At 34.5% G+C, this 15,532-nt stretch overlaps 3 protein-coding genes across 3 annotated transcripts in view; 2 read left to right on the top strand and 1 right to left on the bottom strand.

The window, feature by feature from the left end:
• The first annotated feature begins 642 nt into the window (after positions 1 to 642).
• LOC133321055 (coactosin-like protein) lies at positions 643 to 2,548 on the top strand. Its single transcript, XM_061530156.1, has 3 exons — positions 643 to 759; positions 2,098 to 2,338; positions 2,406 to 2,548. Exons 1-3 carry the CDS (start codon positions 677 to 679, stop codon positions 2,520 to 2,522), a joined length of 441 nt encoding a protein of 146 aa, XP_061386140.1. The 5' UTR covers positions 643 to 676; the 3' UTR covers positions 2,523 to 2,548.
• A 3,153-nt stretch (positions 2,549 to 5,701) lies between these two features.
• On the bottom strand, positions 5,702 to 8,945 carry LOC133321053 (uncharacterized). The gene is made up of 4 exons (XM_061530154.1): positions 8,871 to 8,945; positions 8,291 to 8,712; positions 5,880 to 6,588; positions 5,702 to 5,816 (listed from the first exon to the last, which is right to left on the bottom strand). Exons 1-4 carry the CDS (start codon positions 8,933 to 8,935, stop codon positions 5,741 to 5,743), a joined length of 1,272 nt encoding a protein of 423 aa, XP_061386138.1. The 5' UTR covers positions 8,936 to 8,945; the 3' UTR covers positions 5,702 to 5,740.
• A 3,575-nt stretch (positions 8,946 to 12,520) lies between these two features.
• The window catches only part of LOC133321056 (serine/threonine-protein kinase S6KL), a 133,109-nt gene continuing 130,097 nt past the window's right edge, over positions 12,521 to 15,532 (top strand). The window contains exon 1 of the mRNA XM_061530157.1: positions 12,521 to 12,718. Within this exon, the coding sequence (XP_061386141.1) occupies positions 12,521 to 12,718 (198 nt within the window). The remainder of the gene's footprint in view (positions 12,719 to 15,532) is intronic.

Below are 15,532 nucleotides of genomic sequence, written 5' to 3'. Positions count from 1 at the left end.
GGGTGTTGAATTATTGTCGGTATATTATAAATTGCGTCTGTGTGTGTGTGTGGGCCTCTAGGTGAGCAATTATATTCCGCTGAACTGAAATTATGTTTTGTTATATGGCGGCCTCGGATGCACCGACACCATAACTGTTGCAACTTGAAACACACACACCGAACTTCCCCACACTTCCTTCCTTGCTTCCGCTCTCCCCGATCCCACATGCACCTGTAGTCATATATTTTACGTTGCTTTTGGTCACAACGCCTAGCTACACGGAATGAAGTTTTCAAGTTTATCACGTACCGTCGTCGGTCAACTCATAAAAAATTTCATTGACGTCTGCCGTTTGGAGTTTATCTGCTATGTGGTGACGGTGACGGCGGGTAGGTTGGTGATGATGGTCATCATCTATCGTCAAGGAAATATAAATATTTGTTTTTGGTTATTTATTTCGATTTTGTTGCTTTTTTTGATTTTTGTATTGTGTTGAAAGGAAGTAATATTTTTTGTTGTGTTTTACATCGATCGGACATACATACGTTCATATAAATTATTCCGTTAATTTGTATTTTAGATTAACATCGCTTTACTTCCTTTAGCTTTCAATTTTCTTTCTTTTATTTTTTTTTAAATTTTGAAATTAATTTCATATGGATTTTATTAATTCGATTTTATTTTCTTTTTCTAGATGCCCATGGCTACATCATTGGATAAGGATGCCATACGTGAAGCATATGAAGATGTGCGTTCAGATCTCACAGACACAGAATGGTAGGTATTCAAAAATATTTTAAAAATCAACCAGTAAGGAAAGTAGTAAAGTCGAATGGGGCCGACTATATGAAACCCTTCACCACTTTGGATATATTCAACAGATGAATCCTAACAGACGTCGTATTTTTAAAGGACCAGTAAAATGAAATTGGATCCATAAACATTTCATTCTGCAACCGATACTAAATTTTTCATTTTGTCAGGTATAGAAGCTATATCTTAATCCGAACTAATTTCGTGCAAATCGAAAGATATATATGGACTCCAGTGCACCATTTACCTTAAATCGGACGAAAATATATATGGGAGCTATAACTAAATCTGAACCGATTTTCAAGAAACTTAACACACATCATTCTAGACCTAATTCTTTACGCTGTGCCAAATTTCGTACAAATCGAAAGATATATAGAGACTTAGGTGGATCATTTACATTAAATCGGATGAAAATATATATGGGAGCTATATCTAAATCTGTACCGATTTTCACGAAACTTAACACACGTCATTCTAGACCTAATTCATTACGCTATGCTAAATTTCGTGCAAATCGAAAGATATATAGGGACTTAGGTGGACCATTTACATAAAATCGGACGAAAACATATATGGGAACTATATCTAAATATGGACCGATTTTCATGAAACTTAACGCACATCATTCTATACCTAATTCATTACGCTATGCCAAATTTCGTGCAAATCGAAAGATATATAGGGACTTTGGTACACCATTTACCTTAAATCGAACGAAAAAATAAAATGGAGCTATATCTAAATCTGAACCGATTTTCAGAAAACATAACACACATCATTATAGACTTAATTCAGTACGTCATACCAAATTTCGTGCAAATCGAAAGATATATAGGGACTTTGGTACACCATTTTAAATCTGCACCAATTTTTCCCAATTTCAATAGGGTTCGTCCTTGGGCCAGATAAGGGGCCTATGCCAAATTTCATCCAAATCGGATCATAAATGCGACTTGTACTTTGTTCACAAAAATACATGAACGGCCAGACGGAAATATTCTTTTAATTCGTGCCTCTGAGATTTTCAATGAAAAATATTTTTAAGAAATCCACGACTCTGAGATTGTCCCTGAAAAATGTTTTAAAAAATCTACTCCTCCTTGAAAAACATTTTTAAAAATCCAAGCCTCTGAGATGGTTCTTAGTTTAATATTTAGTCTAAAAATTTTTCGCCTAAAGGGGGTGTTTGAAAAATACTTTTTTAAAAAATCTACGCCTTGATATGACCTTAAAAATAATTATTCATTGTTTTTTTTTTAATAATTTCTAATTTGTTATTTTTTTCTTAATTTTTTTCAGGGCCGTTTTCAAATTCGATGGTCCCAGAATAACCTGCTCCGTGCGTGGCCAATGCTTCGAAGAGTTCCGCCAGCAATTCGGTGACAACGAAAGGGCATTCGGTTATATTCGCATTCAAATGGGCGATGAAATGTCCAAGAGAAAAAAATTCATTTTCCTCACCTGGATCGGACAGGATGTCGGTGTCATACAAAGGGCTAAAATGTCAACGGATAAGGCTATTATTAAAGATGTGCTAAATGTAAGTTTAAATCGATACCAGTGTAAATTAATAAAATCAATATTAATCATACGTTTTCATTTTGTAGAACTTCGCTGTTGAACTGCAGGCTGGCGTTGACAATGAATTGGACATTGAACTTTTCCGTGAAGCTTTAAATCGTGCCGGCGGTGCTAATTATGGTACTGGTGTGCGTAACTTTTAAGTAAATGCACACCAACAACAACAAAACACATCCTCTTTTATAAAAAAAAAACAAAACAACAAAAAACCTACTAAAAAAACTAAAGACATTAATCATCTCTGAATGGGTGGGGAATTGATTCATGATTTGATTTTATTCATCCCCCACTCATTTTGGAGATTTTTGTAAAAGTGTACTTCTCTATTCTTCTTCATGCAAGATTTTAAGAGTTTTTATTATTACTTTTTTTTAATAAGAGCAAAATGTTGCAATAAAAGTCCTGATTAGCTTCTAAGTGTATTTAAGACATACAATTAAACAAAATTTTCATTTTTTTAAAAGAGAGTGACAAGAGTGAGAAGAAATTGAAGACGCACTGGATTAGGCGTGGAGTACATCGAATAACTGAACCAAAACTTTTGGAATATTTGCATTGTTAATTTTGAAATTTCTTCTCACACTGATATCTCTTGTTTAAGTTTATGAACTCTTATTTTTCGTGGTCATATTTTTTTATTTTTCTCAAACCAACCAAGGTATTTTTAACAAAGAAATTCTCTTCAAAAGTAATGTATTTTTAATAATAAAAAAATATATTTTTAAATGATTACAAAAAAAGTCAAATAAAATTAACAAAAAAATCAAATTTCATTATTGTTTTTACTTGAATATAAATATTGGATTGGGTAAGTATGGGAATATACTTGAGTTCTTCAAAAAAATTTAAGCCTCTCAGGTGGCCACTAAAAATTAGAATCAGTACGGGAAGTAGTAAAGTCGGACTGGGCCGACTATATGATACCCTTCACCACTTTGGGTATACAATTCCATGTCAATGTTCCCTCGAAGAAACATACTCATGCCTTGATACACGCTATTCGTTACGTTAAAAATTTAATCTCAATCAGACAACCGTACGAAATACATATGGAAGCTATGGCTCCATCTGCACCAATTGCAACAAAACCCAATAATGTCATTCATATCTCAATCGAAAGGTGAATCGATTTTCCCGAAACGTATCACACAGCACTCTAGACTCAATTCAATACGCTATGCCAAATTTGTTCATGCAAATCGAAAGTTATATAGGGACTTTGGTGCACCATTTACATAAAATCGGAGGAAAATATATTTGGGAGCTATATGTAAATCTGAACCGATTTCCACGAATCTTAGCACACATCATTCTACGCTTAATTTAGTACGCTATGCCAAATTTCGTGCAAATCGAAAGATATATAGGGACTTTTGTGCATTTACATAAAATCGGACGAAAATATATTTGAGAGCTATATGTAAATCTGAACCGATTTCCACGAATCTTAGCACACATCATTCTGCACAAAGTTAAGTACGCTATGCCAAATTTCGTACAAATCGGAGGATATAAAGGGACTGTGGTGCACTATTTACATTAAACAAGACGAAAATATATTTGAGAGCTATATGAAAAACTGAACCGATTTCCACGAATCATTCTAGATTCAATTCAGCACGCCGTGACAAATTTCGCGCAAATCGAAAGTTATATAGGGACTTTGGTACACCATTTACCTTAAATCGGACGAAAATATATATAAGAGATCATTCTTGGCTTATTTCAGTACGCTATGCCAAATTTCGTGCAAATTAAAAAAATATTTGGGGACTTCGGTGCACCATCTACCTTAAATCGGACAAAAATATATATGGGAGCTATATCTAAATCTGAACCGATTTTCACAAAACTCAGCATACATCTTTCTAGACCTTATTGAGTAAGCTATGCTAAACATTTAGGGACTTTGGTGCATCATTTACCTTAAATCGAAATTTTGTGCAAATCGAAAAATATTGTGGGACTTTAGTGCACGATTTACCTTAAATCGAACGAAAATATATATGGGAGCTACATATAAATCTGAACCGATTTTTACGAAACTCAGCGCACATCATTCTAGGTTCAATTCAGTATGCTATGTCAAATTTCGTGCAAATCGAAAAATATTTTGGGACTTTGTTGCACCATTTACCTTAAATCGGACGAAATTATATAGGGGATCTACATCTGAACCGATTTTTTCCAATTTCAATAGGGTTCGTCCTTGGTCCAAATAAATGAGCTGTGCCAAATTTCATCCAATTCGAATCATAAATGCGACCTGTACTTTGTTTACAATTTAACATGGACAGACAGGCGGACGGATGGACGGACATGAATAAATCGACTTAAAAAGGTTATTCTATGCATATTCTATACCACAGTGTGTTGAAGGGTATAAAATCTCTACTCTGTAATGGTCCCCAAAAAACCACGCCTGTGCATTGTCCCTGAAAAATGTTTTTTTTTAATTCACGGCTCTGAGATTGTCCCTGAAAAATGCTTTTTTTTTAATTCACGGCTCTGAGATTTTCCCCGAAAAATGTTTTTTTAATCACTTCTGAGGTTAAAAATATTCCTTAAAAACCACGCCTATTTTGGAGATGGGCCCTCAAAAAATATTATTTAAAATCCACGGATCTGTGAAGGGCATTCAACTTTTTGGAATACTCTTCCAAACATTTAAAACTCTCAATATTTATTTTGTTTACATTTCTATGTATTTATTATTTATTTGTTATACATATGTATATTTAATTATTATTATTAAATAATTATTTTTTAATTGAATCTTTAATGTGATTTTTTTTAGGATACCTGAATTGCATATTTTCCAATGAAGTATGAATACTACTACATTCTAGACTAACATTAATAAAGTTCGGGTAAGATAATTGAAAAAAAAAAATAAATTTCGTATAACTAAAAACTATAAGGCGAAACAAAGAAGTGAAAAAAAATCAAAACAAATTCTTAAAAAACATATACGCCGTCTAAAGGCAAGCTTTGTAGCAAAAAAAAAAATGTTCTTAAAAATATAAAATAATAATCAAGGAAAACAAATAAACTAAAAGAGGGAGGGGCTATGGTCATCATCGGAGGGAATAAATTACAAAAATAATTAAGAATCTTCTTAAATATATAGTTTGTTCAAGTTAATGATATTAGAAATATAATTCAAAATTGTTTAAATTTAGTTAGATAGCATGGAGAAAATGCATTTTTGTAAGCATATAGAAATGGAGAGCGCAAGAACAGGATTTACATATACATTCTAAAAATGGTAATTATAATTGTTTATTGAATGTTATGAATGTTCAAATTGCAGTTGATTCATTTTTGTTGTTTATTTTATTTGTTAATGGAAAATACAATACTAATGACGCCGGAAAAGCACTTTATGTAAAGCATCTATATCAATCTCTAGGGGAGTCTTATTTGATGAGTGTGAACTGTAAGAAAGAAAGACAACAGATAATTAAAAAAAATAAAAAAATCTATTCCACATCACCTACCTTGAAGTTCTTATTGCAGGTGCTGTGGGTTTATTCGAGGCTCTGGGATTAACCAAAAGACACTTCATCGGTTGACCATCTAATTGACGATTGTGATAAGTATCTACGGCCTTCTCGGCATGAGCCAATGACTTATAAATAATTTCAGCTACACCAGGCCGAACAATTCGCGAATCATACAATTCACCAATATCTTCGAATAGTTCCTTAATATCCGATTGTGTTACACTGGGATGTAAATTACTAACAACTATACGATAGCCTGATGACGACGCCGACGATGATGATAATGATTTGGACAGACCACCATATGATGACGATGAACCATTTGGTGGTGATGGTGGTGTCAGGGGATTTGAGAAAATACCCATGGAAGCATGTGGATCTGGGGCACGCTCTAAACGTGAACGCATCTCATACGATAGATGTGATGAATGTTCACTTGGATAACGTCGTTGGTAGGGATCGGGGCTACGATCACGCAGCGATGACGATCTTAGAATACCTTTTGCTGGTGGTGGTGGTAATTCAGGTGATAGGCGACGTTCATGACGTGCATTATGAGGAACTTCATAAACATCGAATGGATCGTAGTGATCATTGTGTACGGTGCCCCAACTATCTAAACGTCGTGATGATGAAGATCCAAGGTCGTAGACCATGTCATTTCTGACGGTACGGCTAAGTCTTGTGGCAGCTGCATATTCCTCTGAAATATAAAAATGATTATGAATAATATAGTTAAAAGTATTGCAATAAATTAATAAAATTGGCATGAAATTTTCAAAAGGCACAGTGTCCATAATGGGATTATCTATTTCTAAGTATGAATCAGAACCCAATTCGTTGAACTATAAACAATTTTGTCAGAAAACGTGTACACATATTTCATATAGAGAAAGAAATCGTACCGCGAGGTCCTAGTCCATATTCAGATCTGGTATCGTTCTGATAGTACGTCCCAATATGAATTAAGACTGCAGAACCAGTCTGATCTTAGATGGACTAAACCACTCGCAATTAACTTCTATGCCACCAGCATCGGCTACAGTCATATACAGCAAGAAGGCGTACCGTGAGGTCCTAGTCCACATTCAGGCCTGATATCGTTCAGACAGTACGTCCCAATACGAATGAAGACTACAGAACCAGTTTGATCTTAGATGGATTATAACCACTCGGAATTAACATCTATGCCACCAGCATCGGCTACAGTCGGGATAGCATTCTGATAGATTTAAATACTATTCCATAGCCGATCGACTACATTCTCAAACCACAATGGGGCCGTTCATGTTTGCTATGATTTTTGCTCATTTTAATACCTTTATATTGAGTGGTGAATTGATTATGGAAATATATATATATATATATATATTTTTTTTTTTTTTTTTTTGATGTACGTACCCGGTTACCCGCTCATTTTACCTGGAAGTTTTGATACTATGTTGTTTAAAAGGAGAATCTATCATGTAACTGATGTTGGCCTCTGTCCGTAAGTGGAAATTCCGTTTTATGAATTTTCTCCGTTTCTGCGGAACCGATTCATACAAAATGGGTAGCATTTTTAAGGTCATAATTGGTGACATGATGGGGATATCTCAATCCGTTTTAGAAATACTTTAAAAAACGTTTTTGGACCCGGTTTTTTAATCCCTCTAAATTCGATCAAGGGTCCAATATATTCCCTCACCAACACTGTCCCAAATGATAGCCTACACTTTGAGCTTTCAAAAACGATACTCTCCCAAATGCATGGTACAATTATAAAAGGTAACAGCAAATCCCAGCTGATTTGATTCCAACGTAATACTAGTGTCAATATGAATTTGACAAATTATGTTTTTAAAAATCACCCAACAGGAAAATTGGGAACGCATACAATTTAATTTAAATGTGCTCCCGTATTCAATTTACTCAATCTGCCTGCTGGGAAAGTTTGAGGAAGCAAATCTTTTTTCAAGGAATAACTCGATATTCCCAGCATTTTCATATGTGTTACACATATATATGGCAATGGCTCAATTATAGGAAAGATGTGGAAGCGATAGAAATATAAATTTGATAGATTTTCATTCATGTTTTTCCATTTTTATTTTGAGGATTCAAAAATATTTCATTTTCAAAATAAAAATAATTTGTTTGTTTGTTTACATTTTTCTGTCAAATGAGTTGACACTAGTAGAACTTACAACAACAAATTTCGATGTGGTTGTTGTATCGTATTTTGTACAACAACACTTGCTGTTACCTTCTATTATAATACCATGTCCCAAATGATAGACTACACTTTGAGATTTCCAAAAATGGTGTCGTACGTATAGGTGTAATGAGCTATCCTACTACTTCCTTTCAAAAATGCACCATCTATTAAATAAATAAAAATAAATCTACATTTCACCCTTACTCACCCTCTTCCATTTTCTCCATATTATCATAATCAACATAGCCACGGGGTATTTCCAATACCTCATTGCGGCGCAACGATGCTGTGGACAACGAGGTCTTATAGCCAGCATTGCGGGTCTTCAAACCACCAGCATCGGCTGCAAGTTTACCACCAATTCGACCACCAACATCACCGCCACCCAATCGACTGTATTTAAAACTGCTAGCCTTATATGGCGGCTTCGATACGATCAAATCCTGTTTCTGTGACAACTTCTTGCGTACATCACCATTGTTACGGGTTATTTCGACCAACTTATCTCTGGCATCACGAATTTTGGCACGATTTTTCTGTATGATTTTCATACGAGCATCTGTAATGCGAGCAGCCTCTTTGAATGCCGGCCTATTTAATGTTTTCCTCAATGGTGGTTTCTTGACGGCCCTAAAAAAGAACGAAGAAAAAATTAGGAAATGTGATTATGATTTTCAAATGATCTTTTTTTCATTCACAACGCCATTTTCTTATTGTTGTAAAAATCCTGCTGCTGCTTGCTTGCTGCATTTGATGCGTTGGTTGATTTTGGTTGACACAGAACTTACAATCGTTTGGATGGGGCCACGGCAATTTTCTTGCTTTTTATTATATCATCTAGGCTCATATCCATCTTGAATGATTTCTATGGAACAGGAGTTTTTGTGTTTGAATATAATGGAAAATTGAGTTTTTAATGATGAAAAAACTCCTGAAATCCTTTTGGAAAATTTTAGCGGTGCTGGCTGTTTGATTGGTGCTTGTGAGGTTTGGTTTTTTTATTATGAGTGAAGTTGGTGGTTGTTTTGTGACAGAGATGCCAGATAATTTGTGTATATACATGTTTTGTAGTTAGTGGAGACGTAACGTGATTATTGATTATTACTACGTGTAGATATAAGGCCGAAGGAGTTTTATGATAAATAATCATAGAATATTCTTTTTTGAAAGAAAATTTTGACTACGGAATTGAGTATATCAATTGAATCGATACATATCAGTTGCCAATTTCATAGCATATGCGTCCAGTAATTCAATTCATAGATTCAGTGGATTTTATTCGACATATACGCATTACATTTCCACTTCACCACTCATAGAGGAAGTTAACCCGACAAAAAGTTCTATTGTAAATGCAGTTTAAAAGGTCGTTTACATTTAACCGGATTTGGTTAACCCAGTGGGTTTAAATTTTCAATTCCTTTGAATATATGCCAAATAAATCCTAATAAAGTAGGTTAACCCGGTAAAAAGTTCTAATGTAAAACGGCATATACATTAGAACGTTTTACAGGGTTAACCTACTTTATGAAGATTTATTTGACACATATGCAAAGGAATTGACAGTTGAAACCCACTGGGTTAACGAAATCCGGTTAAATGTAAACGTACTGTAAATGCCGTATAAGGCTACGTTTAGGCAACTAAATCCACTCGATCTCAAATGTGAATTCCATTGCGTATACGTGACGTTAATCCTGTTCACAAATCCAATGGATTATATTTGACGTATGGAATTGACATTTGAGGTCGGTTAGATTTCGTAAATCTAAACGTACTTTAATGGACATCAGGTCAAAAATCTCACCGCCTCCTATAAAAACTTCAGTTCTTCTGAAAAAAAATATCTTGAACTCTTTTACTTCAGTTTATCTGAGAAGTTTCAGTTTATCTGAGAAGTTGAGTTTTCAGCTCTTCTAGAACAAGAAGAAACCCATTAGCTTTCTGGATCAGAATATTTTTTTGTGTATTTAACCATGTTGATAAATGACTTTGGTTTTGAAAGTTTTTTATATCGGTTTACGTTTTCCAAATAACGATTCCACCACTATTTATGGTATTTTATGTCAAATTTTCTAAGCATGTTCGTCATGCCGGGTTATTGAATTGTGAAGTTATAAAGTCTCACCACATTTTAAGTATTTTCATAATTCCAGGCGTATTTGCCAAGCAAAGTGGCAGTAATGTAGAATTTGGGTAAAGGTCTCAAGCCATTTTTTGGTATTTTAATAGCTGTGCGCCAAGTTTCCGATTAGAATAAACAAGTAGGATTTGTGTCATTTTGGTCTATTCCCGTACTGCAAGAATCTATTTTCGATATCATAAAGGAAAATTTGTTATCGTAGGAAAAAATAATAGATTCCTGCAGTTCGGGAACAGACCATCTGTTAGGGAATTTAAGGGCTAAGATTCTTGCAGTACGGGAACAGCGCGAACATTCTGCTTAGCCATTTACAATTTCTTTATGATATCGAGCAAAAACTAAAAGATTCTTGCAGTACGGAAAAAAAAACAATTATTTCTTGTGATCTCCGGCTTCAACTCTTTCTTTGTTATGTGTCAAACCCTCATATAAAAATCGATCGCGTATAGGCTACTAAATCTACTCGATATTTGACGTATGAAATGTGGAGTTGACATTTGGAATTATGTGTTTTTCGTAAATCTAAACGCACTTTAAGGTAAGTTAACCGATAACAGCTAATTTTCATGGGCTTATAATTTCCTTAACGAAAATCTCCAAACCCTACCGAAACCTATAGAAATGTTCATTTTAATACGAGAATTATTGGTCCGTTTCCGTACTACAAGAATCTATAACTTTTTATTACGATAACGAATTTTCCTTTATGTTATCGAAGATAATAGTAAAATATAGCAGATTCTTGCAGTACGGGAACAGACCATATGTGTTTTATTTTGATTGACATTTTCATTTCTAGGAAAAATTTTGGCTTAAGTTGTGTTTAGGGGCTCATCGCCGATTTTTCTGATCTCGTCGTAGATCTTTTTCGTGATCAGGGAGACGAAATTATATGACATGACATGGTAATACTGGCGGATATTTAGATACACATGTTTATTTAACAGACAAATTTTCTATCGCATAGCCGAATTTTCCATATGTCCATAGGAGAAATTCATAAATCCCCGGCCGAAGTCCGGCTTTATAAAACAACTTTTGATACAAAGGAAATTTTAATCGCGGAGCCAAATGTTCCACTTGTTCATAGGAGAAAAAAAATTAGTTTAAATGTTGATGCGTTAGCCAGATTCTCCGTCTGTCCATAGGAGAAAGTCTTTTTGTATAATTTTTAATAAGGACGAATTTAAGTGAAAATATAATTGGTCTGTTCCCGTACTGCAAGAATCTACTAAATTTTACTATTTTCTCCGATATCATAAAGGAAAATTCGTTATCGTAGTAAAAATTAGTAGATTCTTGCAGTATGGGAACATACCAAATGTGTACGATTTACTACCATACCTTTAACGAACCTTCATCATATTTGGTATGTTCCCGTACTGCAAGAATCTAATATTTTTTACTCCGATAACACTTTTTTCCTTTATGATATCGAAGAAAATAGTAAAATCGAGTAGATTCTTGCAGTACGGGAACAGAACAATTACCTTCATCGATATATAAATAACGAAGTTATGAGCATAGGAATTTTGGAACCTCAGAGGTCCATATATCGGTAATTATGGACTTCCCCCCATAAAAGGGCGCATAAACTCGTTCCACATTTTCTATTATTTGAAGATTTTTTCGCTTTCTGGAGCCCACCAATATTGTTTCCACATTCTGATTCAATGTTTCACTCTGCCGCTTTGTTTATTATAAAAAATCGATACACTATCCGTTCGATAGCCACATACAAAACAATAATCGATTATTATAACGATAGTTTTATTTCCATCAATAAGTCGATTATTCCCCTCTGTCATTACAATCATTTACGAAATCAGGAGAGAAAAAACGAAACGACGAATCTAACAAAAAGGTTCAATATAGGAAGACAATTTTCAAAAAATATTTTTCCTTCTGCTGCAAAATGACTTTATAGCGAAGAAAAAACGAAATAGAAGAAAGCTATTTGAACTGGATTTTAAGGTGTGCAACTGGAAAAAGAGGCATTACAATTTGGACAAAATAACAAAAAGAACAAAACAACAAATTTCTCTCCTTTTTCAAATAAATGAAGAAACAAAAAAAGAAAACCAACAACTACAAAAATCCATCAAAACAATAATAAATGCAAACTAGGAAAAAAACGTCTAGAACAACAAAAGAAAGAAAATTAAAAAAATAATAAAAATAACATTGTTGGCTTGCAGTGTTTTGTCTGAAATTGTGTTGGGGTTAGTGCGTGTGTGTGTGCGAAAAATTCCCCATCAGCTTTATTTTTTCGTTTAAATTACTTGCAAAATTTTAATGGGCAATGTTAGATCCCGGAATGAGACAACCCATCAACAGAGAAATAGGAAATTTACCAGGAATTTAAGTCAACCTCAATTAACAGCAGCAGCAACAACAACAACAGCTACGTTAATACAACCACCAGCACCTTCGGAAAGTTTGGGTGAAACATCACAAGAGCAGCAGCACCACCAGCAGCAGTCTTTGAAACAGGTAACGCCACCTCACTCTTTAATTTTTTCTCATTTGTTGTTGTTTTTCCTTTTGGAAACCCCAATAGAAGAAAAGTGGTTTGTCCGTTTTTTGCCATATTAGTTGGGAAAAAAGGGTTGATGACTATCAATTATTAACTATCGAAGGGGTATCTTATTGGGTCTCTATTTGGAGAAAGATTTTCAAAATACTTTTTACATTTGATGCATATATTTACATTTGTAGTGTTATTGAAATCAGCTGATTTTTCAAATGCAACTACACCAACACAACTATAGCCAAAACAGGGAAATGAATATAGAATGCAACAACAAACAAATGTAAATAAATAATAATAGTGGAATGTTCCGTTTAGAGAAAATAATATTTGCAGTTCAGATTTTATATAGCGGAACCCATATGTTTTGGTATGAAACCATTCTTAAAGGGTGTAAAATGAAAATAGGACAAATAAAAAAAATATATATATATTACGGCTTCTCGTAGGGATAGAAAAGGTGGTAGACAACTGAGGAAGTTTATAAAAAACAATCAGTTTTTTTTTACCTAATTATGGGGATATATTTTTTCTTAGAGTTATTTGACCCGGAAATTCGTTCACGGGTACCCGGTACCACAACCGATTAATACAATTTAAAATTTATAAATATACCTTTCTATTGAGTGGTGACATGGTTATCAGAATCCGTTTGAGAGTTACAATAAAAAAAAATAGGTTTTTGGACTCAGAGGTTTTTGTTAAATTTCGTCTCCTAAAAGTCGTCTATTATAGTCCCAGTCCCTCAACGATCCTATTCCAAAAGATAGACCTCACTTATAGCGTTCCAAAAGTGCGACATTTGTGGCTGTATCTATTTTAGATCAAAAGATACGGATCTTAGAACACTACAAACCGTCTGTTCATTTTAAATTGTAAACCTCATACAGGTCGCATTTATGAACCGAATTGGATGATATTTGGCACAGCTTATTTATTTGGCCCAAGGACGAAACCTTTTGAAATTGGGGAAAATCGGTTCAGATTTACTTATAGTTCCCATATATAGTTTCGTCCGATTTTAAGTAAGTGGTGCACCAAAGAGTCAAATTAAGGCCGATTGGTACACAAAATTTCACAACGTATGGCCCAACAATATAGCTCTCATATATATTTGCGTACGATTTTTAGCAAATGGTGCACCAAAGAGTCAAATTTAGGCGGATCGGAACGAAATTTTGCACAACGTGAAGTTGGGGCAGCCCAACGTCTGCCAAGTTTTATAGAAATCGGTTCAGATTTAGATATAGCTCTCATATATATATTTTCATCCGATTTTTAGACAATTGGTGCACCAAAGAGTCAAATTTAGACCGATTGGCACAAAGTTTTGCACAACGTACTAACGTTAGCATAGCCAAACTTGTGTCAAGTTTTATTGAAATCTGTTTATATTTAGATATAGCCCCACGTCCGATTTTAGGTGAATGATGCACCAATGATGGATTGAATTAACCAAAAATAACCCATTGTATCAAATTTCAGCGGATTCGGTTGAAAAGCGCGCTCATGCACATCAAAATACCTACAATTGTGGGATACCGTTATATGGGGGCTACCAGAAAAAATAAGAACCCATTGTACCAAATTTCAGATATATCTCATTTCGAACAGAAAATTTTGGCCATCTATCTCAATTCGTTCAGAGGCTAGAGTGATTACAATAGACACACTGAAATACTTAACTCGCATAGAATTTTACGCTGATCAAGAATATATACTTTATATGATCGGAAATGATTATTTCCATGAGTTATAAAGGGAAAAACATACTCAATATACCCTCCATACTATGATGAAAGTTATAAAAAGGTACAAATGTACACAATTATTGATCATAGGTTAAGTACGCTCACATATAGACACATTACATATTTAATTTAGTCCAATTTCATGTCAATGGTCCTTCAAAAATGCGAGGTCTGAGTTTTCAATCACTTCTTTTAAAAGGAGATCGAAAAGATATCTTCAATGAGTCGGTTGAGGGTTATAGTTGTATGTATACTAACATATTCCTCAATATTTTATCAGTAATATTGCTGAAGACACTATATACCTAAAATGTAAGGATTTCAAGAAATCATAATTCGAAAATGATCAAAATTCTTGAAAAGGGAGAATATTGGCTCCGCTCCCGACCTAAATATTCAAAACGCCGATACACGTGTCTTCTTTTTTTAGCAACTATTGCATAATCTATTGGAATTTCCGATAATTATCAAAAAAATCGAAATTTGTCGCACAGTGTGATTATCCATGTGTAAACTCATTCCTGGCATACTGTAAGCGTCTTGTGATAACTATATCACTATCTGTTCATTGTAAACTATGCCATATAGCATGTAAGGGAATAAGTGAAGTGAAGAACTTTTTTTTCTATTTTCCTGAACAATAATTAAAGGCAAGAGAATAAAATCTGATCATGTTTACTTGCCAGCTGAAAGGTCAGCTGAAAATGTGCACCTTCGGTTGGCCACCAGAACTCAAATGCCGGCCATGGCCACGCTCTCCTCTCGTATTAATCGATCGTGGCGTTACTAAAAAGCCAAATATTGTCGCGAAAATATTCTGGAGGGTGTATTAAAGCCTTGGGTACGCAACACGACTCAATGCGCACAATGACCGGATACCAATCCGTTGGGCTATTGTGTCTGGAGCATGTTGGAAAGCAAGATTGGTACAAAGAAAAAAAACCAAAGTGTCGATCACCTCAAGCAAGCGCTTCGCCTGGAATGGGCCAAAATACCGCAGAGCAACATTCGGGCAGCGTCATGCCA

This window comes from Musca vetustissima, unplaced genomic scaffold (assembly GCF_032173495.1).
Source record: "Musca vetustissima isolate MV318-11 ecotype Yass unplaced genomic scaffold, APGP_CSIRO_Mvet_v1 utg21852, whole genome shotgun sequence".
NCBI lineage: Eukaryota > Metazoa > Arthropoda > Insecta > Diptera > Muscidae > Musca > Musca vetustissima.
This window is presented reverse-complemented; position numbering and strand designations above follow the sequence as displayed.